The sequence below is a fragment of the Spinacia oleracea genome, chromosome 1, assembly GCF_020520425.1.
Source record: "Spinacia oleracea cultivar Varoflay chromosome 1, BTI_SOV_V1, whole genome shotgun sequence".
NCBI classification, from domain to species: Eukaryota; Viridiplantae; Streptophyta; class Magnoliopsida; order Caryophyllales; family Amaranthaceae; genus Spinacia; species Spinacia oleracea.
Window position 1 is genome coordinate 15982333 of NC_079487.1, and position 27897 is coordinate 16010229.

Genomic DNA, 27897 nt, shown 5'->3' on the forward strand with positions numbered 1-27897 from the left:
GACAATTTAGCATATAACTGGGTTTTTATCAACATATCTAACACTTTTCTCAGATGCTCCTCGTGTTCCTCATTACTCCTAGAATATACCAAAATATCATCAATGAAAACAACTACAAACTTATCAAGGTATGGTTTAAAAATACGGTTCATCAAATCCATAAATACAGCTGGCGCATTGGTTAACCCAAAAGGCATCACAACAAACTCATAGTGACCATATCTAGTTCTAAAGGCTGTCTTTGGAATATCCTCGGGTTTAATTCGAAGTTGATGGTAACCTGACCTCAAATCAATCTTAGAAAACACTTTTGCACCTCGAAGTTGGTCAAACAAATCATCAATACGGGGTAAAGGATACTTATTCTTAATGGTAATCTTATTTAACTCTCGATAATCTATGCATAACCTCATAGTTCCGTCCTTTTTCTTCACAAACAAGACAGGGGCTCCCCAAGGTGAAACACTAGGTCGAATATATCCTTTTTCAAGTAACTCATCTAATTGTTTCTTTAATTCTTGAAACTCAGCTGGTGCCATTCTATATGGTGCCTTAGAAATAGGGGTGGATCCCGGAATTAATTCAATGCTGAAATCTAATTCTCTTGGTGGGGGCATACTAGGTATTTCCTCTGGAAAAACATGTGGGTACTCACAAACAACAGGTATGTCAGTAATGGAAGGTCCAGAGGTATTTAGGTCAATAACACTACACAGATAACCAGATAAACCATTCTCAATCATTTTACGTGCTCTCAAAGCATGGACAATTTGAATCGTTGGTTTTCTTACTAACTTATGGAATGAAACTCTATCTCCATCTGGCGTTTTAAGGGTCACACTTTGCCTCGAACAATTAAGGTTAGCTCCATACTTAGTCAACCAATTCATTCCCAAAATTACATCAAACTCATATAGGTTAAAAGCTATTAAATCTGCTAGGAACTCTACTTTCTCTATTATGATAGGGCAATCCTTATACATGGTTCTACATTTCACAATTTCTCCACTAGGAAGGGAAACACTCATAGCATGAAAGTCACAACATGGTTTTATATTTAAACATTTTGCAAACAATGGAGAAATAAAGGAATGTGAAGCTCCAGAATCAAAAACAACATGGGCTGCTAAAGAATGGATAGAGAAGGTACCGGTGATAACATTATCATTCTCATCTTCCTCATCCTGTCTCATCACAAAAACTCTTCCAGCTGGCGGTGGTCGGGGTGGGTTGCGGCTTGAACCTCCTGCGTTGTTGTTCCGACCACGATCGTTGTTAGTTGGAACTGGTCCTCGTATGGTTGACGTCACTTGATTTGGGCAATCTCTAACGTAATGATCATGGCTTCCACATCGATAGCAAGCATTTGTGCCAACACGACATTCACTCTCAACATGACTCCTTTTCCCACATTTGGCACATCCTTGCGACCGATTGTTCCTTCCTTGAAATCCTTGTCCCCTATTATTTCCTTGATTACCATCATTCCTCCTTTGATTTCCCTGGTAACTTTGGTTAGGCTTCTTTGCTCCTCCTTGGCTTTGGTTATCATTTCTCCTTTTATACCCAACATTCTTCGCTTCTCGAAGTAGTACCACTCGCTCCACATTAGCTGCAATATCAACCATATCCTGGTATGAAGTAAACCTCTGAGTGGACAACCTATCCTGGTACTTAAGGTGCAGACCTCGTTCGAAACGGTTCATCCTGGACTGCTCTGTCGACACCAAGTCTGGCGCAAACCTTGACAACTCCATAAACTTATTTGCGTATTCCAACACGCTCATTGTTCCTTGTTGCAAGTGTAGAAATTCATCTTCTTTTTGTTTCCTCAAGGATGGTGGATAAAACTTGTCTCTCATTAACTTCTGTAGTTCGTTCCAACCAAATCCAGGCCCATTCTTTCGTTCCTTGTTAACTTTCCACCATAATCCTGCTTGACCCGACAGGTAAAACACTGCGAAATCAACTCTCCATTTCTCAGGGCATTGCAGGGTCTCAAACAGCTGATCAATGCGACTTATCCAATCCTCGAACTCAACTGGATCGGGCTTGCCATCATAGGATGGTGGGTTGAGTGACGAAAAGTTCTTGAACATCGTTGCGCTCTCGTTCCCACTTACATCTTTCTTTTCCGAGAGTCATGGACTAATTCGGCCAGCATTGCACTCACATTTTCCAATCGTTCCATCCTTTCCTCGTGGCCATTAACATGGACATACTCCTCATGAGTAATGTCGTTATCATCGTGAACATGATGCTCGTTGCGAGCTCCGTTGGTAACATCGTTGGTAGCATCGATGGTCGACATTCTGCATAACATATCTTATCAGATTGAAGCGAAATAATAATATAAAATAAACCCTTTGATCCCGTTCCTACACTCACACTCATATTCATTTTAATTTAGCAAGATTTTAGAACATTCTTTTTTTAACTCATTCCTTAAAATTCTTTACTTAAAGCCTAATGAATTCTTATTCGTGCGAAAACCCGTAAGGTTTAGCACTTATGGTCCAGAACCTTTGCTCTTGATACGAAACTGTAACACCCCGACCTCTAATTCAATTATTAAAGCATAATTAGCAGCGGAATTAACCTAATTGGTCGGGACATTACCTGCCGTAATTTCCAAAAAGGAAGTTACGGTAGGTAATGTCCCGACCAATTAGGTTAATTCCGCTGCTAATTATGCTTTAATGATTGAATTAGAGGTCGGGGTGTTACAATTACCCTCATTTTTGGGTAATAAATTCCCCCTTCCTCCCTTCTCCTCACAACACCACCACATCACCTTCATTAATTCCCCTTCATTTTCTTTCTATTAAGGTTCTTTCTATTAAGGTGGTTTGACTTTTATTACACAAAATCAGCATGACTTCTGGACATAATTCCCTGAAAATTTAACCACTATGTGTAAATAGTAGAGACAGCCCATCAAAAGAAGAAAAATATAATAGAGTAGAAACATTTCGATTCTGATAACTTAGAAAAGTGATGGCCTCCAAAAAAATATCACCTTATACAGTTATTCTATCAAGGAAGATAGTCAAGAGACCCTGAAGAATTTGCCAATGTTCTATGTTCAAGACCTACTAAACTTTTGCAGTTACCATTCCAATTATGATCTTCTATATAACTTAACTAGTTTTAAGCATGGAACTCCGTATTATTCTTTAGTTTGAATAACAACCAATATAAAAGTTAGTTTTGCTAACCATTTAACTTCCTAGTTTTATAACCCGTACAATGCACATGGATGTTTTTGTCTTTAAGATTAATATCTAAAGGTTGCCACATTTAAAATAGAAGGTTGGACATAATACATGTTTTTGGCAGCAGCATTTGAATACTTATTTCAGCAAAATTGCATTTAGAAATCATATACATATTTATACAAAAGTGAAATATTGTTAGCTCAAAAACATCTATATTTACTTGTTGAAGAGTAAATGTCAACTATATTTGCATTTCCTTTCATAATCTGGTATAAATATAAATGGACAATGCTTTATCTTTATATAATTTGAATTACATAATAAACCATGCATGACATCAAAAAAGAAACAGTAAAGCAATGCCACCATTATCAGATGTACAATAGGTTAACCACTAGTTCTTAAATGGACTTGGTCCACACTAAATTTATTGTGGACCATGCCTTAAAATAAAGTTAACAACTTATTCCTAATTTATTTTGGCATTTTATTAAGATTATTATGGAAAAAAAATATCAAATTAGTGTCGTCAATACATGTTATGCTTGAATAATGTGATTTTAAGTCACAATTCGCTTTTAAAAACATAGGGATACTATGCTTCAAAAAATGGTTACTATGTCTAAGAATTTTGGTGTTTAATTTATTATAGTTACTATATGAACGTGTAAAAAAAGTGCTACATAAAACTATTGATTTTCGGTCCACACTAATATTATTGTGGACGCAAGAATAATCCTAGGTTAACATATTTGGTTGTTGAACTGTAGAACAAATTCTGCAAGTGATGTAATATTGATGTTTCCTGATGATTTCAAAGACCAAAACATGAAGGAAACAATTCTGTGCTTGGAGTTGCACCACCAATAATTGAATTTTAATGAAAAGAAGTCATATACTCCGTACAAAGTAGCTGATTTTCCTTCATGGGGACATCCTGCTTATGCTGCAAAGTAATGTAGCAATTACATGCTAGTTTTGACTTATGAGTATTACACAAACCAAAATCCTGCAAAATTTTAATAGTAGTTATACCATGTAAATTTTCTGTTGCACAACAGATTTACCCTTTCTTGTCCTCAAATTGTGATGTATTTTTCACTTCTGTGGAGAATGGGATGCTCCTGCATTTAGGTTAACTTGACAAGTAATGCATAAGTAAAAGGGGTATAGAAGAATAACATGATAGCACTTTAAAATAAATAAATTTAGGCAACCAAATCTGTCAATGACTAATGTAGTCAAGATTTTAGTACTTGCTTTGAAATTTCAATTTCTTTGGTGAAGATTTAGAGTAACACTGCAGTTTGAGAAAATACATTCACGATACAAACTAATCACCCCTCTCTACTGAGTACTGACCCTTTTTCCAAGGTTCAAGAAATTTGTTTCAACTCAAGAGACCATTAATAGAATCCAAAACTTCAACCCCAATTACAAACTCCCATAGTAAGACTATCAAAATAAATAGATGATGCAGTCATGCCAAAAGTAGCATGCCACCTAAGAAAGCTTAAAATTCCAAGAATACTTTATGGCATTCTATTAACACAAAGAGCAAGGAAAAGATCCAAAGAAGAGTACCACACATTGCTAAAACATGAGTGTTGATTAGACGCAAGGCTATAACTTCACTGTTTTAGTAGAACTTTTCTAATGAAAGAAAATAGGAGATAAACCCAAAATACAACAACATGATTTTGAATACAATACAAGGGCATATAATCAGCATTTCAAACTCGATAAAGAACAAAGGCATTAATCCCTTCAACGCTGAGGCTAAAATACCAATTCAAAAATAGGGGAAACAACACCAATGATGACCATATGAGAACAGGCAATGTTTTGATAATTCTTATGTGCACTCCTTTGAATTCTTTAATCCATCATCTGTTCTCATTAAAGTTTGAGATGAATTCTACATTGAACTACATTTCTAAACTCAACTAAAAATTAAAAATTAAAATTTAGGAAAACTAAACTCGCTTTTCTGAACATAAATTATTGTTGGAAATCCTGGAAAATGGTGGTATTACAGCATAAGCCTTGTTGTAGGGCCGGGTGTTAGTTATTCTATTGCTGAAGTAACATCAGGGAAAGCTAATGGAGTTCACGAACAGGTTAGTCAGTCTTATTGGAATTTTATTATCTAAAATGTATCACCAATTTGTTTAATGGAGTAGGCAACCTATTGAACATGGTTATCAAATCTCCATCCATTCGGAGATCGCAATGTATTATCTTAAACACATAAGGAAATGTAGGATAATGAAAATTTATCATAGGTCCCATTTTCCTGGAAATATCCTCAAAATTCATCAAGGCATCACAAGTAGGCAACACTTATGAACTTCAGTTCTAACATCTATATCCTTCCCCCTATACTGAAATTGCACCACTTTAACGTAATCAATCATTCTGCAAAACCATTTTAAATGAGAGAAATTTCCATAACAATTATATGCATCAATTATCACAAAAACCAATTATTTGTGTAATTACTTAACACAAAGAAATCATCTTATACTATTATATGCATCGCAATTACACAAATTTCTATTTTAAAACTCAACTAAATTCTAATTTAACCAATAGTTTATTCACCCATTTGAGGGAATTAGAAGGAAAAAAAAAAAATTCCAACTTTGCAAGGAAGAAGATAAGAATATAGTCTAAATACTTACCTAATAATCGGAAACAGTAGGACCACTTTGATCAATGGTACAACACTTAATTTGCTCTGCAGGAAGACATTGAGATTATGTTAAATTTGGAAATGCTGATACTATAGAAATTCATATCCCTTGAAACACGTACGTGTCATCGAAGCAAATCAATATAGAGAATGGAATATAAGAAAAACGCAACAATGGAGTAACTTACATTATCAAGTGATGAACAATGTAGTAATGACTTTTTTTCCCAGATTTCTAGTGACATACTATGTATTATGTTTATAGAATGTATCCTAGGATAATTTTTTTAGAACGTTCAGAGAAGCAGTTACCCATTTAATTAATTAAAAAATAATTATCCAATTGAATCGTCACCTTTTCTATAAGAGACAATTGATTTATTTTCATGGAATAAAATAAGGGCAACAAAACAACTAAACCAAACTTACCCAAAAATAAACTGTTAGAATATGTATATAATCGTTACACCGTTGTGGTTGTTGCTGCGGTGGTTGATGGTGTTGAATTGGGTTTCCAGTAAAAGGCATTTTGTTGGAATTCAGAAATAAAAAGAAAAAAAAATCTAATTAATAAAGATGGAAGATTGAATGGAGATGAAAAGCAAGTATGGGAAGAGAAAGAGTGGAGATACCGAGAGACAAAATCAATTTCCCAGCAAGACCAAGAAGCCATGCAATGATTCATCAGTGTGAACTTGAAATTAATCAATTAATTTCAGTGTTATCAATTTCAATTGAACTCAAGAGGAGTTGAAGAGACTTAGTAATTGGCCATGGTTCATCCGATGAAGACGAAGAAACCATGCTGTGGTAAAACGATTAGCATGAGGTAGGAGAAAGTGAGTAGAAGATAATGGGTGGTTTATGATTTATGGGTTTACATGCGTGGTTCTTGTGGGTATTTTATCAAAATATGAAGCTTGAATTGTTTGGTCATGACTGCCATAACTCATGAAATAGAAGAAGATAACAGTTCCCAAATATCAATTTTTTTGAAATTAAACTCATAATTTGAGATTGGTTTTGAGCTTGGAGATAATTTATTCTTGAATTGATGCATATTCGGGTTTTCCGGTTTATGATTTTGCAGGTGTGAAGGTTGGACCGTTGGAGGAGAGAATTGAAGGTCGGAGAAGAGGGTAGAAGATCTGATTTTTTTCGTTGATTTTTTGGCTGTTAACTTAAAAAAAATGTAATAAAAATTTTAAATTCCAAGGGGGGGACACGTGGTTCTCCAACTGGCCTGCTATTAAATATTAGAATAGATTATAGCAAACCTACACAAAAGCTAATTAAGTCAAATAATAAACCCAAGTGAAGTAACACAGGTAACATACTGCCAACATGTATATAAACTAATATCTTGTTTGATTTATACATCTAGGTAGATTTCCACTAGGTAGTTGATTGAATTCCTCAACTTATCTATGTTTATAGAGGAGCAACAAAATGATTGAGGAAAAAAATTACTTGAAAGATTTTAAATATTGGAAAGCATATACCCGATGACTATTTTAAGCTGCAAAAAACTAGCTGGTGTGAGCTTTAATAAATGTCCTCTAAAAGCTCCCTGTCTGAAAAGCAAGAAAAAAAGTTCACATACACCTCATAAATCAAATTTACTTAAAGCATGTTTTAGTAAAATTTCACGAAGGATAAAATCCTAATATTACCTGCCTACCTGGTTAACTGCAGGCAAGGGGCTAAGGGCATGTAGAGGCCAAAGGGAGATGTTGTCTCAACTTCTCGGGAAAGAGAACGCACAGATGCCTGTTACATTGCATTGAATAATATATAATGGCCAACATCTACAACGTGTTAATTTTGAGAATAAGACACACTGTGTAAGGATGAGGTCCACAAGTAGCAAACTTGCTGATGCAAAGATCTGCAATCTCTGTCATGGTGCCCGTGGAGCTCAGGGATGGGAAAATTTCTTGCAGTAAGGCTTCCATGAGCCAAAGAAGTTTCTGGTAGATCATGAAGAACAACAGTGATTGCTTGTGTCCTGCAAATTTAACCTGCTAAAATGAGAACGACAGTAGAAAACATTCCAGCAGTGATGAACATGATGTGAGGTACTGAAATAGCTTGCGAAGTATATTTCTACTTGCTAAGATTCATCAAAAGTGATAAGCTCGTTATAACATAGAATTATGTATCATGGTTAAGTGAAATTATATACCAAAGCAACCGAACAGAAACCTGTCTGACATGGGTAAAGGAAGGGAAAACATGAGAGTTAGGATTACAAAGCTAAAGCTTATCGCAAAGATTAAAAACAATTCAGAGTTGTGTCCGACTTGCATCACCGCTGCATGGGCATTCATGTAAAATCATAGTATAACAGACAGCTGGCTTTGTTGTTAGTATAATTCATACGGAAACAGAGGCAATGAATAAAATCATGGGCAGTTAACACCCCCCCTCCCCTCACACACACAAAAATAACGGAATTTCTTGCACTTTCAATTTTTTCGAATAGAAAAGGGTAGGAGAATTGCTAACCAGGAGGTAAAAAGCAACCATGATGGCGAACTTTGGGGACCAACTTCCATGTAGTGCGTGGCTTGCTTGTAGCAACTATCAAGTCAATCTGTAACGATGCACTTTCCTAACATAAAAGAAGAACTCCAATGACAATTCTGAACATGTATAGCTATTTTGTTAGGGGAAGAGAACCTGAAGAATCTGCTCACATTAAGATCTACTTGAACTGTGATTCACTCACTCTTACCCTAATCATTCAAAGTAAACTGAATATCCTCCTTAAGATGAATTGTACCTCACATTTACATGACTAACAGGGTCAACCAACAGACTAATAAAGCACTCATAAAAAAAGGTAATAAAAGTCCCAAAATGTACTCCGTATATTAGACTATTTTCTTGCTCATCTACGCTTTCCAGGTTTTAGTATACTAAACTCCTTAACTTTCTCTATCTTCACAGAATAGCAATAAAATGATAACAGATATAACTCCTTAAGTTTCTTCTTAGGGGGGGCTGGGAGTAGGGCTGCCAAACAAAGGTTCATTCAGATAATCCATCAGGTAAAGCAGAAGTCATGATTCTAAAAATGATGGCATTGCATGCCTGACCAGGGAAAGGTAGAACAAGCTAGAAGCTTAGGTACAGTGAAAATAGACAATGACCCTTTGAATATGATACTACTTCATAATGGTAAAAGACTTTGACTATGTCCTACAATTCCATGATTTCCATTCTTCACAAACTTTCATTTCAGAATTCAGATAAATCAGGAAACTCCAATATATTACCTACATATGAATAGTAAATTATTAACTATACACTACTCCCATGATATCCTGTTCCACTGAAGCATGTCATTCTTTGCGGCAATATTTCTTGTTAAGTAAGCTGCAGGTCCTCCTTCACCACCAATTTCTGCAACACCCATTGATCTTGGCTCCATGTTATGTTCAATATTGTCATCTTCCTTACCTAGCTCTTCTTGGTCAATATTTCTTGTAAAATAACTTGCAGGTCCAGCTTCCTCCATGAGACGCATACCCCCAGGCGACATTAGCTCCTGTTGCTGTCCCTGTGTTGTCAACAAATGGCTCCATATCATGTTCATATCGCCCACAAGATTATCATATGCCTAATTCTGGTTTAAAATGATCAGGGGTGTTATTGACAATTCTCTATGTCATCTACTCCGTATATCACTTACAATATACATTGAATACAATGACTTATGAAGTTTTATGATGTTACCTGGCATTCTCCATGCATAGCACTTGGTTGTACCTGAATCACCTGAGGACTATATACAACGTCCTGCAAGATTTTAAAAATACATAATTACTTGTTCAGTTCAGGTCTACCTCAATTTCTCCACTATGGCACTACTTACTGTGATGAACTGACTATATTTTTGGCAGAAAATTAATGACAGAAATTATATTAACTAGCTTGATGGATGAAGAACACAAAAGGGAATAAAAGTAGTGACTTGAGGCCACCAATCTCTAGGTTTAGTGACTTGAGGTCACCACTCTCCAAAGCCTAAGCTTTACCAAATTCTCAACATACCTCCCATAACCTAATGTGCCACTATTTATAACCCTTCTACTAGACCTACCTAATTTGTCTTCTACCTAATATTACTTATTACCTATTATGCCCTCCCCTTGCACTTAATTCATTACACTTACCAGTTTCTTCTTCTTCATAACCTCAAACTTCCTCTTTCTACCTTCATCATCATCAACATCATCATCATGCTCAAGAACACTAGCCTCACTAACCAACTGCTCTGAATTTTGTGCACTCTTCTCAGTTATTGATGTGGACTGAACTGTTCTGTTCCATTTTGTAAACAGAGGATCCCTGGCAGCGTCTGTACCAGAACCTGTCTCAGCTGACCGAATCTCTGCATCCCCTGCGAATTTCACAGTCCCGGTTGACGGAGGAGTTTGAAGAACATTCATGGTCTGACATTGTCCCACACTGCTCATTGATATCTTCCCTAGACATTCATTAACATTTATATCCATAGCCCTTACCATGTTGATTACAACTTGCATTGCTTCCTCCATCTGCATTGCATTTCCGCAAACAAGCTCGAATGCAGACATCATCTTATCAAACCTTATAACCTCTACCGTCTTACTTGGGTCATGGTACGCAACCTTTACTCTTGCATATTTCCTTGGAATGTCTTTCCTCCATCGTCTTAATATATATTTCTCAGGCACATCTTCTATCAAGTTCATGTCATAAACTTTGATGATGTGCCTGCACATGATACCACAACTTTCAAACAGCCTACAATCACAGCTCACTTCACTTGTTTCCGTATTGAACCGCACTCGATACAACCTCCTTTTTGTTGAAGGTATCTCAGTTTTGCTTGACTTACAAACCACCCATACTCGATCCTCCATCAAGTGATCCACTTCTGTCTCTGTCACCCAAGTCTCTCCCCGTCCAGTGCAATAAAGTACCCTGGCACACTCCCTTTGCACTTCAGCAAACTTTGCATCTGTGTACATCTTTTGAAATATTTTCTCCACCTTGAATCCAGTTGCCAATCCCCTAACATACCTTGCAGTATTTGCATCTGCGTCTCTCTCCATAGAAGCTCGTTGTTCCATCGCAACACAATACTTTCCCGTAAATTCACTTAACCTTGTATGTCTCCCTACATACTCATCGAAAAAGCTATGAATGTTTTCCACCCTTTGTGTTGTCCGCATCCCAGCACAAAATAGGTGCTTCATGTATGCTGGAACCCACATCTCCCTTTCCCCGTACATCTGAGTGAGCCACTCACTGCTTTGAAGATGATATTCTTCAATGACACGCGACCATTGACTTTGAAACTCTTCTGCTGTTAAACAGTCATAGATGACATTCTTCAACTCCTCTTTAAACTGGGTATACCTATCATATTTAACAACAAAAATGTGCTTTTTATGCCCAAACAGCCATCTTTAAGAAACACGTGTAATAGTCATCTTCAAATAACAGCAAAACAAATTGATACGGAATAATCAACCACCAATTTTGGTCAATTCAAAACACACACAAAATACTATTTTTGGGAGCTTAAGCTATAAGATCCTAATATAGAAGCAGAAATGATATACCGCCTAATTTGGTCTTTTTGATACACACACACGGAACCTACTATTATTGGACGCTTAAATCATCAGATCCTAATGTGGATAGAGAAACCACCTGCTAAGTACTAAGAAAATAACTGATAATCTACAGGTCTCAAACAATATGATCAGCTATTACATTTTGATTTGGCCCAGGCGGAGTTCTGTGCGTATCATTCCAACTCATACAACTACAAACCACCCTCTGAATTTGGGCTTTCACTGTCAATTCGTAAGCACTTTACAGAATGAACTAATATAATGTATCACAGGTTCAGATAACAGCACTTGCCAAGTTGCCAGCAGATTAGCTATTAAACATAAATATTAAATTTCTCAAAATTCTCACGTACTCATTCTTCTAAATAAAGTGTCATAATCATAAATATAAGAGAAACAGAACAGCTAAGCTAACTGCCACATCAAGTTTGTTACAGACAAGACAATCCTTCTCTAAAGTAACAACAGCAAAGTATACATAATATTTACCTGTCAAACCTCCCCAACTTGTTACCAAGCTTCTGTATTATGTGCCATAGGCACCAACGATGTCTAGTGGTTGGCATTACTGCAGCAAGTGCTTCCCCAATCACACTTGTCTGGTCAGTTAGCATAACAGGTGGTGCTTTACCTCCCATGCAAAGCAACCATGTGCGAAACACCCACTGAAATGTTACCGTATCTTCATGTGAGAGCAAAGCACAACCCAACAAAATGGTCTGCCCATGATGGTTAACCCCAACAAAGTTCACCAAAGGGAGTTCATATTCATTAGTCAGGTACGTTGTGTCAAAACAAACAACATCACCAAACTCCTCAAATGCTGCCTTGCATCTAGCATCAACCCAGAAAACATCTTGCAAAACACCATGTTCATCATACCTGTGAGAGTGGAAGAAATTCTGATTAACCTTTTGCATTTTTTCAATAAATGCCATAATGGTATTTGCATCACCATCCCTTAGCTTCAATCTTCTTTCTTTTGTTATCACATTCTGTACGTCCCTTTGTGTAAATGGCATCTCCTCCACTCCATCCCTCTCGCTACCCAAATCTTGATCATTAAAAGACTTCCTTCTCTTGCACGCTGTCATACCAGGTTGCCGATTCTGGCTTATACAGTTGGACAGGCTAGGATTTGGTATGTGGTTTTTATGCTCTAAGACAACAGTCCTTATAACCCATTCTCCTTGGCTGTTAACACTAGCATATATCATGGCAGGACAATCACATTTTTTAGACCTCCTCGGAGCCCTCACTCCCACTAATGAATCTGTTATCCTTGGCAATACACCACCCACCTCCAACCCCTTTGAAATCTTCTTTCCATTCCTCACTCTGCGCATATCCGGCTTACCAGAACATTCACATCGCCAAGTTGTTGACCGCTTCTCCTTGCTCTTTCCACCCTTGTATGCTGCTTTCACCCTAGTTATACCAAATCCCACTTGCTTCCCATAACTCCTATAATACGCCTCCACTTCCAGCCAACCAACAAACACCATCCCAACTTTAGGTGGCACCACATTGTTTTCTATCTCAACATTTTGTAAGGGTAAAGGAATAGGATCACATTGTAAAGGTGTTATGCACACGGCCCTCTCGTCGTCCTGGATTCCTTCACCCACATTCAAATTAATTGATGCAGTAACCCCAACTTCCCCATTTTCTTTCTGGTTATTCGATGCAGCCTCATTCGAGTCAGCCGAAACCTCGTTCTCCTCTAATTCACATCCTGGACTATCAACTCTTTCCAATCGAATCGCTTCCCGGTCATTACCTTCCTCCATTTGCTTCCTACAGGACATGAAACAATATACTCCACTCACCATCAAACCTGGAAATACCTAAGATTTTATCCTGATTCCTAACATTGGTGATCCTAACTCTCATATATAACCCCTGAATCAAGAATTTCCACCACTTTATTCAATACCCAGCAATTGTCTTAATCATTTTTACATTAATTGCCAAATTTGTTCAACTTTTCACACAAAATTTCCCAGAAATTAACCCCTTGGCTTCAATTATTATACGAAGTATTTAATTCCCCGTTACTCAATCAACTGCTTCTAACAATTCCACAATTTCATGGGATAAATAACCCAAAATAATCCATGAACATAATTAAGCACAATAATAATACTGAAAATCCAGAATTTACCTCGTGAATAAAAGATCCAAACTTTATCTCCTTTCACTCTCCAATTAAAACTACAGAAACCCTTTTTCAGTCTTCAATTATGGATTTTCAGTATTCAATTGAACTGCAAATGAAAATTTCCTGTCATCTGATTTCCTTCGTGCAGTTCAGCTCTCAGGATGAACGAGTGTTTCAATATTTGATTTTATTTCGGTTTTGTACAGGTCGATTTTTGCAAATAATGTTTATTTGTTTTTTTTTTATTAATATAGATAAAGGTAAAAAAAAATTGCAAATTAGAGGCCTCCATTCATCTAATTTATCATTTTTAAGAATCCAGATGAGATGGGTACGTTATTACTAAATGTTGATGTATAAGTGTTTACAAGATATCGTTTATTTATTTATTTAACTAGCTCTTAAACCCGTTCCAAAAACGGGTAATTAGTGGTTGTTAAACTGTCTTTTAACATTTAATTTTTTTGGAGGGCTAGCTTGTATTTGATTAGGAATATATGATTTAAAAGAGTGAGAAATTTGAAGGTTAAAAGAATATACTTCATAAAATTAAATTAAATGATGAAATTAATATTAAGTGTTAAAGAAAGAGATGAAGTGTAAAAGATTGAATAATGATAATTTCTCGTTCTATATATATCGCACCATGGTTGACTTTTACTCCTCTAACACATTACTTTCACTCTTAATATCACAAATTACGTGTAAGTAAAAATTATATAAATTTGACAATTAGAAAATATATATCGATACGAATCTAACGTGACCCCACATGACTACAATTTTCTTACGTATGAATCACAAAAAATGGCCAAAGTCGTAGTTTGAATAGTGTAAAAAACCAAATGGTGCGATATTAACGGAACGGAGGAAGTATATAAATTAAAATGGTAAATCGATGTTGAATGAAGAATATGAAGTGGAAAAGGTGCTAGAGTCATAAAATATAATAAACAATTGGAAAAAAAATGATGAATTAAAAAAGGGATGCCACATGTCAAAAAATGATGCATGAAAAAAGGGGATGCCACATGTCATCTATAGATTTATGGTTTTGCTTTTTAAATACTAGGTATAGATTAGCTGCTCTATTTTCTAATATGTAGAAGTGACTGATAATCTTTCATGGAGTGTTCTAGCCTTTTGATAGAGTTAGCCACATTTATATTATAACCTTCAATTTAATTTCTCGAAATGGAGTCTTGTTACTTCTGCTAATAAAAGGATTGTACCAAGGTTGAAAGTAAACATGGTATGAGTGTTTCCGATTTAGTCGCAGGTGATGATGTAAGCTGCTGAAAACTTATTTCTATACGAGCCATCAAAATTGAGTTTGTGAGTACCCGTTTGCGGAGGCATCAAGTAACCATGAGTGGAAGACTATTTGTAGTTGTTGATGAAGAAGTTGGATGAATTTGATGAAGAGGAAAACGGGGTGCTTGTCGCTTGACAAGAGTCTACCATCATTATAAGTTATCATTCTCGATATAGAATGTAGCTCGACAGAGAACAACAAAATGAAGAGAAGCATTCTTGAAAATGCAATCAAATTTCGCGTGTTTACTAATGTGTGTTCCCAAACCATTTTGTTGTTGGACAATATATGAACAAGTATTACATTGTTTTGGTTACAAATGCGTTATAATGGCGCCAAGATGATGTCTTGAGAGTTGAGAGAATGTCTCTAATAGGGATACTTTTATGAGATATTTCCATAAATTTATTTTAATTTTTGAGGGAATTTCTAACTTTTAAATCTAGTGGAAGGATAATTTTTCATCGAGAAATAGTAATTGTTATTGAAACGAATAATACCACAATTGTATCTTGATTTTGTAATTGATAGTATGGGTATTGATAAGTTGCCAATTAAGAGGTTTATTCTGAAGGGTTCACTAACTCAATTGATTTTGTAATTGGTTGACTTTGTAATTGAATTGAAATGGTAACTGCCAAAAGAATCCCCTTCATAAAAAAAGATACTCGTGTGCGTTAATTCTTAATTAGTGGATAAATTCAAAAAGTACATATATAATCTCTATGTAAACCCAAATTTTCATATTTATATATGAGGCCCTGGATTTTTATTTCACCTAGGGCCCATAAAATGTTAAGACTAAGCCTGCTTCAAGCGTAAGTGATTCAAGTTGCGATTCGTCGTTCACATCTAGGGATGCTTAGAGATAATTTTTAAGGTCTAGTCCTTTCTGCCATTTACTTAAAGAGATATAGGTCATCAAATACATCGTATTCTGTATACACCATTAAGATAAACACTTGATACCCGCACGTAAAGTGCTTTTAACATTTTGTCATCTTTACATTTTCCAGTGACTGTTGCATTGACATAATAAGTTTATCTATCTATGATCCACCTGCAATGTGATCTTTGTGCCTTTCGAATAGTGTTGGGTTGCTAAATTGGAGTCGAGTTTAATTGCACGAAGGATAGATAGAGTTTTTTTTTTAACTAGAACGAAAGATTAATAGAGTTCCACGATTTCCACCTATTGAAAATGTCATGAATTGCCATGTCCTCGACTCCTCGCATTCTTAACGTCATAGTGATAGTAGTTTGTACAGAGTATCAGGCAATGTCCTACGTAATATGGCATCTGGCATCTGGCATCGCACAGGCCAACCACTAGTTCTTTGTCAAGTTATATATAGAAGCAATCATTACTATTTTTCCCCCCAAAGCTAGCATTTTTATTTGATAAATGATAATAAGGGAACTTCGAAACCTGAATTCATAAATAAACTCTACAAATGGCAATACGATTCCTGTTTCCAATTATCTTCTCTCATACATAAATGTACAAGCCCAGGAGAAAAAAGAAACATACACAAAAAAAAACAGCCTGTCTAATTTCTACATTGGCCTCTCTTCCCCTTCATAGATACAACTTACCTTTCAGACAAAGAAGAATACAAATTCCAATCAACAAACATCCTCTACATTGTCATTGTCCGCCAAAGAGACTTAGTGTTGGCTAACCTCATCGAGATTTGATAGTCCAACAGTTTATAACCCTGCACAATAATTGACGGGCTCATGCTCATACAGCCACCAAGAGACCGGAAAGTATAGCAATGTGGCCGAAGAAATGGATTATGCCGAGCTCAGCTTCCATCAAAAATTGGACAAGTGTTCTTTACCCGACATGGCTACATGCTGTATTGAATTAGTACTGGTCTGAAGTGAATGATTTAAGTTTCAAACTACGGTACTGCTGGACCGGATCATTCTCTGGGCTTCTTCAAGGTCCTTCAAGAACCTAACATTGAACCAAGCGAATGAGCATTCTGCTTTTACTATGCAAGTTGTATAAGGCGTATCAAAGCAGCAATGCAAAGCAAGGAAATCATGCGTCCAATATCTTTCAAGGGTCAAGAATATTTGTTCGACATCTTATCTGATCAGTGGATATTAAACCCTGGATACTGAGGGCCACATTTCTATGTTGGTCATCCCGAAATAACTGGCCATGTTTCTATGTTGGATTATCCCAAAATAATACTCCAAAACCACATTATCTGAAGTGATTTAAATTTCCAATGCCATATTGCTCTTAATAATACCTTTCAATAAGAATTCTAAAAAAACCATTGGTATGATGGATGTAAAACAGTTCAAGAGTAGAGGATGATTATGGTATTTTAAATATTACCTTAATATCAAGTTGTAGGATGGATGTGGTAAATTTTTTTAACACCAAGCCTAGGAGTCTGACATCTGTCTACAAGCTGTTCAAACTTTAAACCTCAAGCTGGTAAAAATCTTCAAATTCCTTCTCTTACCCTACTTTCAATTTCAATGTGTTTGGTAACTTGACTTGAATGAGGAAAACTATGTAAAATTGTATAAATATATAAATTCCTTAATTTGACCATGTTTGTTTATTGGGAGAGAAAACTATGGAAAAGTAAATGTGTGAAATTACGTGGGTCATTTAGTTTTCCATAATTTTTCTTACAAAATCAATGGATAAATGTGGAAAACTATGGATATCTAAAATTCTACTCCCTCCGTCCCATAATTATCTTCTTGTTTGACCAAAAACACGGATTTTAAGAAAAGTGGAATATAGTACATGAAAAAGTGGAATAAAGTACAAATGATGATTGAGTTGTATGGAAAAGTGGAATAAAGTACATGTGAAAGAGAATATAGTACATGGAAAAAGTGGAATATAGTACATGGGTGGGGTTTTCAATTCAATTTTAATTAATATAGTACATGAGAAAGTGGAGACCTAAGTAGCCAAAATTAGAAACAGGAAGATAATTTTGGGACGCTCGTTTAAGAAAGCAGGAAGATAATTTTGGGACGGAGGGAGTATTATTAATTTCAACAGTTTTCCTCAATTAACTACCAAACAATGGAAACCTAGGTAAACTATTTTACTTTTCAACAGTTTTTCTCATTAAACAATCAAACAAGTGAAAACTGATGATTTCTTTAATTTTGCTTCACCCTATTTAAGTAGTTTTGATTTCCCACATATTTCACCACTAATTGATTCCCAGACAATTAATTTATTTTTCCCGGGTGAAGGGAGGAGTTGGTTGCAGGAAAAAAGTTAACCATGGCAAACGGATTCTTAGGAGGTGCTGTGACTTGTTTGTCCATATGTAACTAAATAACTATCTCCGCTGGGAGGGAAAAGTAAGGTAAGAGGACAAACAGGAAAGGTTGCAAAGAGGGTGGGCAGATTTCTGTTGTTTAGTGCCATTGAAAAAAGTTATTAAAGAGGAAAAATACCAAGTAATATAAGCCCCTCTGTCATGGACTCATGGTTAATCATTCAAACTGCGTTTGTCAAAAGATTGAAGTACTCACATTGGCAAGGTTTCACAAAACCCTTCCTCTTCACCTGATGACCAGATAAAATTCTTCCTCTCCACTTTCCAGCAAACCCCATATGCCCCCCCCCCCCCCCCCCCCCCCTAATTATCAAATATGTGGAGTAGGAGGATCAAAATTCCTAACATATATATACACTTGTACAGAGCTCCCTAATCAGGTTCCCTGCCTCTCATCTTTCAAGTGAAGTATGTAATGACGACAAGAAGCATACCTTTTAGAGTTGAGAACTGTTGTGCCTCCGAGTATAAAACGAATCCCAGAATTGGTGGAATTAAACAGGGAAACAGAGCGTGATTCCTCATAAGTAGTCCCTCCGACAATAAAAATGACGACATCTTGTGGTCTGCACGGAGATACATATTTTCATTCAGTTGATGGAGGATAATTCAGTTACGACTCATGACGAGTGTAACAAAGTTGTCTGTCTCAATCTATGTTTAGCTCACAATAGATAAGTGCCATAATTCATAATTCAGAACATAACATTTGTGCACATAATATCTATCATTGTTGTTCTCTGGACAGTTGGATACACAAATTCAGATGCAGCAGAACTGCCGAAGTATATGGTACGGCACCAGCTAAGCATGTTAAATCTCATTCCTAACACTAAATTTTAAACACTTTAAGGCACAGTTCCTCAAGAATACTTAGCATAGTCAATAACCTACAAGTATTATTTAAAGTTCAACATTTTTAACCTCCATAACTCTTACCTTCCCGGCTGGAAGTGATTTCCAACGAACGGATAGTCAATATCCCTCAAACGCCCCTTAGAAATGCTTTCCATTGTCTGAAACAGAAGCGGTTGATGTTGGGTATATACATTCTCAACACCCTACAAGATTGCAATTCATAGGTTAATCTCCAGCTTTTGGAAAATAACATGGTTCCTAAAAGTTGTCACAAACCTTCAGTCCACGGGCCATATTACGAGCAATATTCATTAGATCCCGATTCCCAAACAGGTCCCCAGTACGCTTATCAACACCTGCTTGCTTCAAAAGAAACTGTACCAGCTGTCACCTCAAAGATGTGGAGAAAACGAGTACCAGTTAGATTGGAATACCTCAGAATAAGAACTGCATTTCATTAAGATTTTCTACTAGGAAAAGCATGAAAGAGAAAATTTATTACACAGAATGATATGCAAGTACAACAACAACAACAACAACAACAACAACAAAGCCTTAGTCCCAAAATGATTTGGGGTCGGCTAACATGATCGTCATTGTCACCAATCAAACCAGAAAGGAACAGGAAGTAAAAAAGAAAAAACAAGGAAGAGAAAGTGGAATTAATGAAAGTAAGATAAGAGAAAAATGTATATATATATTATAGAAGAAATATTATAAAAGATAATAAAAAATAAGTAAAGTTTAAAATAAATGAATAAGTAAAAGAAGTACATTTCAAAATAGCATGTAAAATTAAAAAAAAATTTAAGAATTTTTAAAATAAAATAAAAATAGAAAGAAACAGAAACATGGAAGTTGTATAAGTCAAATGAAGTCATCAATGTATATTCTCTCCCTCTACTCTGTCCTATCCAACGCCATATTTTCCTCAATCCCAAGAAAGCTCATATCGTGCTCAATCACATTCCTCCAAGTTTTATTAGGTCTCCCCCTACCCCTTGCAATTCTATCACTTTGCCACCCTTCTATTCTCCTAGCCGGGATATCACTTGATCTTCTGCTTACATGTCCAAACCATCTTAAACGATTTTCCATCATCTTAACCAGATGTAAGTACAGTGATAAATTCTAAAATCTTAAGCTACATGTCCAAACAGAATGATATGCAAGTACAGTGATAAATTCTAAAATCTCCATTTACCAGATGGAACCTAGTCAGTCTGTTGTAAACAGGATACTGTTTAATGTAGCTTGTAGAGGATAGTTGAGGTGTGTTTCCTTGTTAGGGAAGTCTTGGTTTTGTTGTTTCTGGTGTTTTGTTGACCAGTTGTAAAACCTCTTTGGTGATTAATATAATCCTTTATTATTTGCCAAAAAAAGAAGTACAGTGATCGATATTGGAAAAAGCTTTGAGCATTGAGGACAACCATTTGATTGAAAATAATGAATGGAGAAAATACACTGGGAGCATAAATTAAGCATTTCTAGTGGAAAATGAAAGAGACTTTTATTACACAGAATGATGAGAAAAGCATACACCAATTTACAGTTGATTATATTGGAAAATGCTTTGAGCAGTGAGGATAATCATTTGATTGACAATACTAAATGAAAGAAAAATACACTGGGAGCTGGTCTGCTTCAATACTGCTGCTTTTTGCAATTAATGTCGTAGTTTGGTGTAGCTTAGCTTACTGTTTGTGTTGCTAAGTTGTTTTGGTTCCTTTCTTTGGTGAGTAATAAAAATATATTTGCCAAAAAAACAAAAAAAACTGAGAGCATAGAAATTAGATTTGAAGAGAACAAGCTAAGGAAACGTAGCAGATGAACATGATTACATAATACAGAAAAATACAGGTTCAACATCAATTAAATGCATTACCCCAGGCTTGTACTTTGCAGATTTGGAAGCAAGCTTGTTGAAAAGTTGCATCAGCTGGACAGGGCTTTCCTTCTCATAGCGTAAAGCATACAACATTACCAACCGTAAACGATCAATATCAGAGACATTTTCATTGTTGAGAAGATTTGTCACAGCCTACAGAGCACAGAAATGCATTAGATAAACTGCCATATACATAAGGACAAGGACAGAAATCATTCCTTTAAAATAAAAAAAAGTCAGGAGGCATTGTGAACTCAACAAACATCCGAACATTACAAACAAGGACAGAAATCATTCTTAATAAATAAAAACTTCTGAGGAAGCATCTAGTACATAGCAGCATATTGCAACTTTGCTAGACATGCACATCACGGGAACAAATCAACATATATTTGGCATCAGCCGCCCATGCTAAACCATTGCACCTATGACCAATAATCCAACAACAGAAACAAACCCCTCAATCATCATGTAATTCTGGGGGGAAGGTGAAATAAAATATGAACAAAAATGTTCTTCACAGAAATGCCGTAACAAATCAAGGAAAAAAAAAGGTATGTTTCTCCATAATTTAAAATAGTAATAATAATTTATAGTGATAATGTAGTTTTCTCAAAAAGGCCGTAACTTAAACTTACAAAAATCAATCAATCAGAACTTGGGTCATTGAACACATTTTGTCCAGAAAATGCCGGACAAGTCTGTCCAAATTTAGAAATAAGTCTAAATTATGTACGTTTAGTAGTATACAAATAGGTTGCTGTGAGAGTACATTGAAGACAAGAATGTTGTACATGCATAGAAATGGGTCTGAACTATGAACTAGAGACAAGTAGTACTTTTGTGCCAAAAAGCTATTACACTAGTGATTAGAACATCATCTTTAATTTTTACCTTGCAAGAGAACACATTTCAAGTATCTCCTACGATAAAAATACCAGCAATAGACCAAAAATCTGAGCATAGAAAAAAAAAAAAAAGGTAAAGGACAGCTGACTGTTTCACAACCTCAAATGCTGCCCCTTGTCCACCATTGCAAGCCAACTCTTGTTCTGTTTGAGACACTACCATAAGCTTTCTCTCCTCAACTATCTTACTCATTTCAGTCACCAGTGTGACATGCTTTGAAACATTCCCCTGCATTCTTCTGTACTCGGGATAATTATCAACAAATTTGGCCATGTCCTCTGCAAACCACGGAAGTGCATGTATGACAGAAAATTACTAGGTATGTCCAGGAAGCAATGAAGTAAAACATGAACTGCAATAAGCAGGAATGAGATGGATAGGTATTAGCACTTATATATTGTACCCACCAATTGTCTGAATCTTCTGGTTACTCTTTGCAATTTGCTGGAATTCATCTACCATTCGCTTGATATTCATTCCAATGTCTCCAAAGTTCTCATACATATTAGCTTTGAAGAATAAATCTTGCTCTGAAGACAGCACAACCTCCTAAACAAGGAAACTGAATACTTAATTCATACCCAATGCACTCATTATAGTAAAAGGAATTCATATAAACACCAAACTCACCTGCTGGTCTTTTGGAACCTTTCCAAAAGTTCTCAAATCAACCTTGTTATCTTGGATGTTTATCAATTCATGAACCATCGCCTATGGAAAGCATTGAATAGATGAGCAGCTGGCCAGAACTATATACACAAGCAATGTACAGTGATAAGCACAGCTTCAAAGTACCTGATAAGTCCATTGATTTAGCAACGGAGTAACTGCATCCTCCCTTCTATCCAATACAAGCAACAACGTTTCTGATCTCCGGAAATCAAAGAGACCACTCTCTTGCTGATACATCAATTTCTGCAATGAAAAAGTTAAAAAGATTCAACTACTTACAAACCAACACTAAAGGAGAACTAAAAAAGACAAGGACTTCAGGGAAGGATAAAAAATGAAGGCTATGGGTTATACATAATGCAGAACCATCAAGTATTCAAATTAAAAAAATACAGTTGTATCTTAAGGAAAGGTCAACTTATCAGAGATCTTTCTTCCCTTTCCCAGGGAATTATCTAAGTTTTTATACTTTACTATAATGTACAGGATTTACCACGGTATCCTGTGCTATTCTTTTTGCAATATCAGATGTCCTCTGGTATCTGATAACAGGTCGGCGTTTTAGTGCCAAGAAAACTGCTGATATGCCATCAACAATTCGATCACAATAGTGTTGCAAATTTGAAGGATCCATAGCCACTGGTAGCATATAGAGGTGATTTGAAGAAATGTTAAGACTAAAATGACAAGGATCACCAGCAATAAAGTCTGCATAAATTTCCTGCAGCATACAGTTGGAACAACATCAGCTTCCATAAAACCATAAAGTATACAAAGTTTATGGACGGTGAAAACATAGCAATTTTCAGATAACTTCGTGTTCTCCAATAAATCTTTAGGAAGGAGATAAACTACCATCCTGGTATTTAGCAAAACGATGTAATCATGTTAGACAACACCTTCCTGGTGATTATCACTGGAACTTAGATTAGGACATTCCACCTCACTGATTAAATGAATGAATTGATCCCAAACGGGAAATCTCAATAAAATAAAGAGGGGCCAGAATTTTAACCCAAGTGAATTATATTTTTCTACATCAAAACTTAATTTCATTTCCACTATATCTTGCAATCTGGTTAAGCTGTTAAGCACAAAGCATTTGAGTATTCAATTCAATGCTGTCACTTCATCACATTTGACCTCAGATATATGTTATTTTTAGACCATACAAATAAAAATCAAACCTGAGGATGATGATCAACTAATACCCAAACTTTTCATTCTTGTCTAACTATTCCTCCATAACCTAATAATCCTCACCTATGTAATCATATAACAACTGTAACAACTTTCCAAAAATATAGATTACGTTAGGGATGACATAAATCATCATTCTGAAGCAGTTTATTTTGTACAGAAGTTAAGATTCTACGAAATTTGCTGCTCCCGCAAAGTGTACTTGATCCAGAACCTTTAAGAGGCGAGCAGAACAAGGAATTTCCCAGCTTCAACACAGGTGACTAGATTTATATGCATGCAATACGTGCTTGTAATTTAAAATGCATACACAATAGTATTTAAATGGTTATTACTTCTTGCTTTTTTTATTGATATTTTTTTCTAGTCAATTTTTATATTTGTGATTTTGGTAAGTATCTTTTACTCCCGATGTGTAACAAAAATAAAATAAATAAAAAAAAAACCTTTATATTGATTCCCTTTTATATTATAATACTACGTATAAAATTAACGGTTTTTACATTTAATTTGTTTTTATTTTTCTGATTTAAATAAAGGGTAAAAGAGACAAACACCTTTTTGACGACGCCTCAAGCGTTCCTTTATATAATAGAGATTTTCCCTTACTAAAAGGGTGGTTTAATAGTTACAAAAATAAGAATTCTATGTTCCTCAATATTTTTGTTCTCTTTTGAAAAGGGTGGTTTCCTCTTTCGTGTGCACATCGATTCCTTTTATAGTAACTATATTAATTATCTGAATCCAAAACAATACTCCTTTTTTCCCTTGTGTTTGCTCCATTTGACTTGTCACGGTCTTCAAGACGCGACTTAAAATTCATATATCTCCAACTCTACACGCGTAAAAGTTAAAAAAAGTTCATATTCTAAAAATATACATTCAACCGAATCTAACAAGACAACACATGACTATATTATTTGTTGTAGCTTAGTGAGAATTAATGGTCAAACTTTTTAAAATTTGACCCTAAAGTACAATGGGGAAAACATTAAGGGGCGGAGGGAGTGATATAATTGAGAGACATCTATTAGTGGTTAATCAAGGGCATAAGAGTAGAAGAAGACAACATAAGAATGAATATAAACTAATATAAGCTAGAAACAGAAAGCCTTTTGCTGATCTGTCTAAGATTACTAATAGAAGAAATCAAGCAGATCTTGCTTAATAGGCATGCATGAGGTTGGCCAAAACAAGCAACATGCACGTCTTGGCCTTGGGAATAGCATATAGGTTATTGATCTAAGGTTGAGTATCATTACAATCATAGAATCTAAAAGAACATAAAATTCTCAATTGCACAAGAAATACAACAAAATAGTCAGTCAACTATAAGATTTTTACACTATTATTTCCTTCGCATTTCGTACCTGAACTTGCAGCACAGATTCATGTTCATCTGAATCTGCTAAAATGTGAATCTGAGTATCGTTCAGTATGTTCGAAAAAACTGCAAAAGCAGAAACATACAAATAATGATTCAATAACATGTTCAAAAAGTCAAAATACAACTTCAACACTTGTTTGGATAGTAAAATAGAAAGGAAAGGAAGGAGAAAGAGAGGGAGGGAGAAGGTGGAGGCCCGTGGAGCTCAATTTTCCCTCCTGATCTTTCCAAATATGGAGGGATGGTATTTATTAAAGAGGGAGGGAGGCATCCATCCCTCACCCTCCCCTTCCTTCCCCCAACCCCTTATCGAAACAAGGGAACTTCTCCCCCTCCCTTTCCTTTCCCTCCCTTTCTCTCCATTTCCTCTTATCCAAACAAGGTGTAACTGGACTATTAACTTTAAACTCTAACAGGACACTTCAAGAAGAAACAGGTGAATTCAAGTAATTAGTAAAAACCAAATATAACAAAACCTACAAAGGTGAATCTCTCCAAATCTAGGGCTAGCAAGCTGACGTTTCAAGTGCTGGATGTTTTCCGATGTGGGTCTAAGGAAGTACACAGCTTTAAGATGGGACATGGATTCCTTTGACTTGGAGATGGAGTCCACCAATTCTACCAAAAACACTTCCTTCTTCAGTAAATCAGACTGACTATAGACAACACTGACAATACTAACCTGTAAAAAGAATTTACATAATTGCTGTCAGTACTCAGTAATTAACAATATTGGTCCCTTTCTTTGTTGTTTTTTAGGAGGGGGAGGGGGGTCCCTAAAATGCACCAGAGTGCTTTACGCAGAAACAAAGTCTCGAGAACATCATAGACATGATGAAATTCACTGCACCAGCACTATGAAGACGAACAATGAAATCAAGGCATTCTAGTATGGTCATGTAGATGGCAGGCTTGCCTGTAGCGCTTGATTAAACTAGGACTCCGAACGAGTGATCATTTTGCGATGGATCCCTCACGTTCAAATAATAAACCCCCTTTGAATTTGAATTCAAAGCATTGACCGTTATATTTTAGTAGCATAAGGGTATTTAAAATTATATCAATATTAAAGTTGGTCGCATCGATAAAATATCACGGATAGTAACTTTAACGCTATTTCTGTCTTTGTCCTTGTTGATCACCTTCATAGACCAGCCCTCATCCTGTTCTCACCCGCAATTGTTAAGATTCCTGTGTTTATGTACCGAACCTTGCAAAGAGCTGCCACCCTGGCTCTTGGGATTCACTAACAGCGGCATTAATATTTATTAAGCCTTGACTTCTCTCTCGGGGTAATCTAATTTTGTCTATAAATTTCCAATTCTAATTACCCCCACAGAAGAAGAAAAAACATGAAGATATAATTGTATCTTCTCCACGAGGTCCTTCTACTTCCTCTATCCAAAATTAGTTGACACGTTAATTCAAATCACACTAATGTCAGTTATGAATCGTGATGAGTAGCTGGCAAGGATAGAAGCCACAACTGCTTGTGTAGTGTGGCTTCCAGTAATTTGTAGTTCAAGTTAAGCTAGCTGGTCTAGGAGGGTATGTGTTGTTGGTGGAGATCCAATGTCACACATGGAAAGGTTTACGCGAAACTAGTAAAGATCAAGTTATAGCCTGTGAATTCCTTCTGCTTTCTCGCTTTTTTCGCTTACAACTGGTAAAACCTACAAAAGTGTATGACCCCATATCCAAGAAACTACAATCCTCTTAGGTCTTTAACCAATTCTAAATTAAACACAAAGAACAGGAACAATAACAGCTCCCCCTTAAATTGTTCACGAACCTTCACAATCTACAAAACCTTAAAGGGCTTAAAGTTAAAACAGCTGAACAAAATTGGCAGCATAACACAACGCATGGGAATTGGGATGTTACTCTTGTGAAACCGGGTTCAAAAATATTAGACTGAATTACAACTACAATTCTAGCTCGTCGATTAAAGAAAAGCAGGAATTCCCACAATTCGTTTTAATCTAATCCAAAATAATCATCAAATCAACCTTTGTCATTTCCCTTCATTAATATTAAATTTATCATCAATCAAATGAACAAAACCCAACTACAACATAAACAAATTCAGAAAACCCAGAAAATAAATCTCAGAAAGATGTAAAAATCAAAAGTACCGTGGAAGAATCGAGAATAAGAACTTTCATGCCGGAGATATCTAGAAGCATCCGATTGATGTAATCTCGAACTGCAGTTACTAACACCATCTTCGCCTTCCTTGTTTAGCGACAGATCTGCTATTCAGATCAATTTTTCTTGATTTGATTGAGGGAAAATGGTGGAATTGCTTCCCAGGAAATTGGTAAAGTTTCAGTGGCAATTGCAAGCTTCCAACAATGGAAGTCGACGATGATCTCGTGTTTTCCTTTTCTTTCTTCGATGTTGTAACTTGTAAGGAAGGGTATAATTGTAAAAGTGGGATGTATACTCGGTAGGTTTTATTGTCGTAGCAGAGGAGCTGTAACTTGTCAAAACTTGATTATTAAGCAATTGAACGAGCTCCAGCAAATGTTTAAGGCTTGTTTAATAAAGGATCTTTACTCGAATAACATCTCGTTTAACTCGTTTGTGTTCACGAACAGCCCGTTTATAACTCGTTAATAGCTCGTAA

General features: G+C 35.9%; 2 protein-coding genes across 6 annotated transcripts; both read right to left on the reverse strand.

Moving 5' to 3' along the window:
- Positions 1 to 3837: 3837 nt before the first annotated feature.
- Positions 3838 to 13938, reverse strand: LOC110793651 (protein FAR1-RELATED SEQUENCE 6). Of its 5 annotated transcripts, none has more exons than XR_008926346.1 (9): positions 12036 to 13936; positions 10095 to 11325; positions 9655 to 9717; positions 9195 to 9478; positions 8422 to 8527; positions 7587 to 7921; positions 5903 to 7487; positions 4254 to 4342; positions 3838 to 4164 (listed from the first exon to the last, which is right to left on the reverse strand). XR_008926346.1 is itself a non-coding variant. In XM_021998555.2 (5 exons), exons 2-5 carry the CDS (start codon positions 13334 to 13336, stop codon positions 9227 to 9229), a joined length of 2847 nt encoding a protein of 948 aa, XP_021854247.1. In that variant the 5' UTR covers positions 13337 to 13343; positions 13711 to 13936; the 3' UTR covers positions 8956 to 9226. The 5 variants fall into 5 exon arrangements, 2 of the variants coding, with proteins under 2 accessions (XP_021854247.1, XP_021854243.1); XR_008926347.1 differs by having other exon boundaries at positions 7587 to 7934; XM_021998555.2 differs by lacking the exons at positions 3838 to 4164; positions 4254 to 4342; positions 5903 to 7487; positions 7587 to 7921; positions 8422 to 8527 and having other exon boundaries at positions 8956 to 9478; positions 12036 to 13343; positions 13711 to 13936.
- A 2495-nt stretch (positions 13939 to 16433) lies between these two features.
- LOC110793650 (vacuolar protein sorting-associated protein 45 homolog) lies at positions 16434 to 27718 on the reverse strand. The gene is made up of 13 exons (XM_021998540.2): positions 27404 to 27718; positions 25749 to 25950; positions 25252 to 25331; positions 23175 to 23402; positions 22805 to 22924; positions 22640 to 22720; positions 22417 to 22558; positions 22109 to 22287; positions 21098 to 21253; positions 19489 to 19596; positions 19294 to 19415; positions 18789 to 18920; positions 16434 to 16985 (listed from the first exon to the last, which is right to left on the reverse strand). The coding sequence occupies exons 1-13, from the start codon at positions 27491 to 27493 to the stop codon at positions 16925 to 16927; spliced, it is 1701 nt and encodes a 566-aa protein (XP_021854232.1). The 5' UTR covers positions 27494 to 27718; the 3' UTR covers positions 16434 to 16924.
- Between the last annotated feature and the right edge of the window lie 179 nt (positions 27719 to 27897).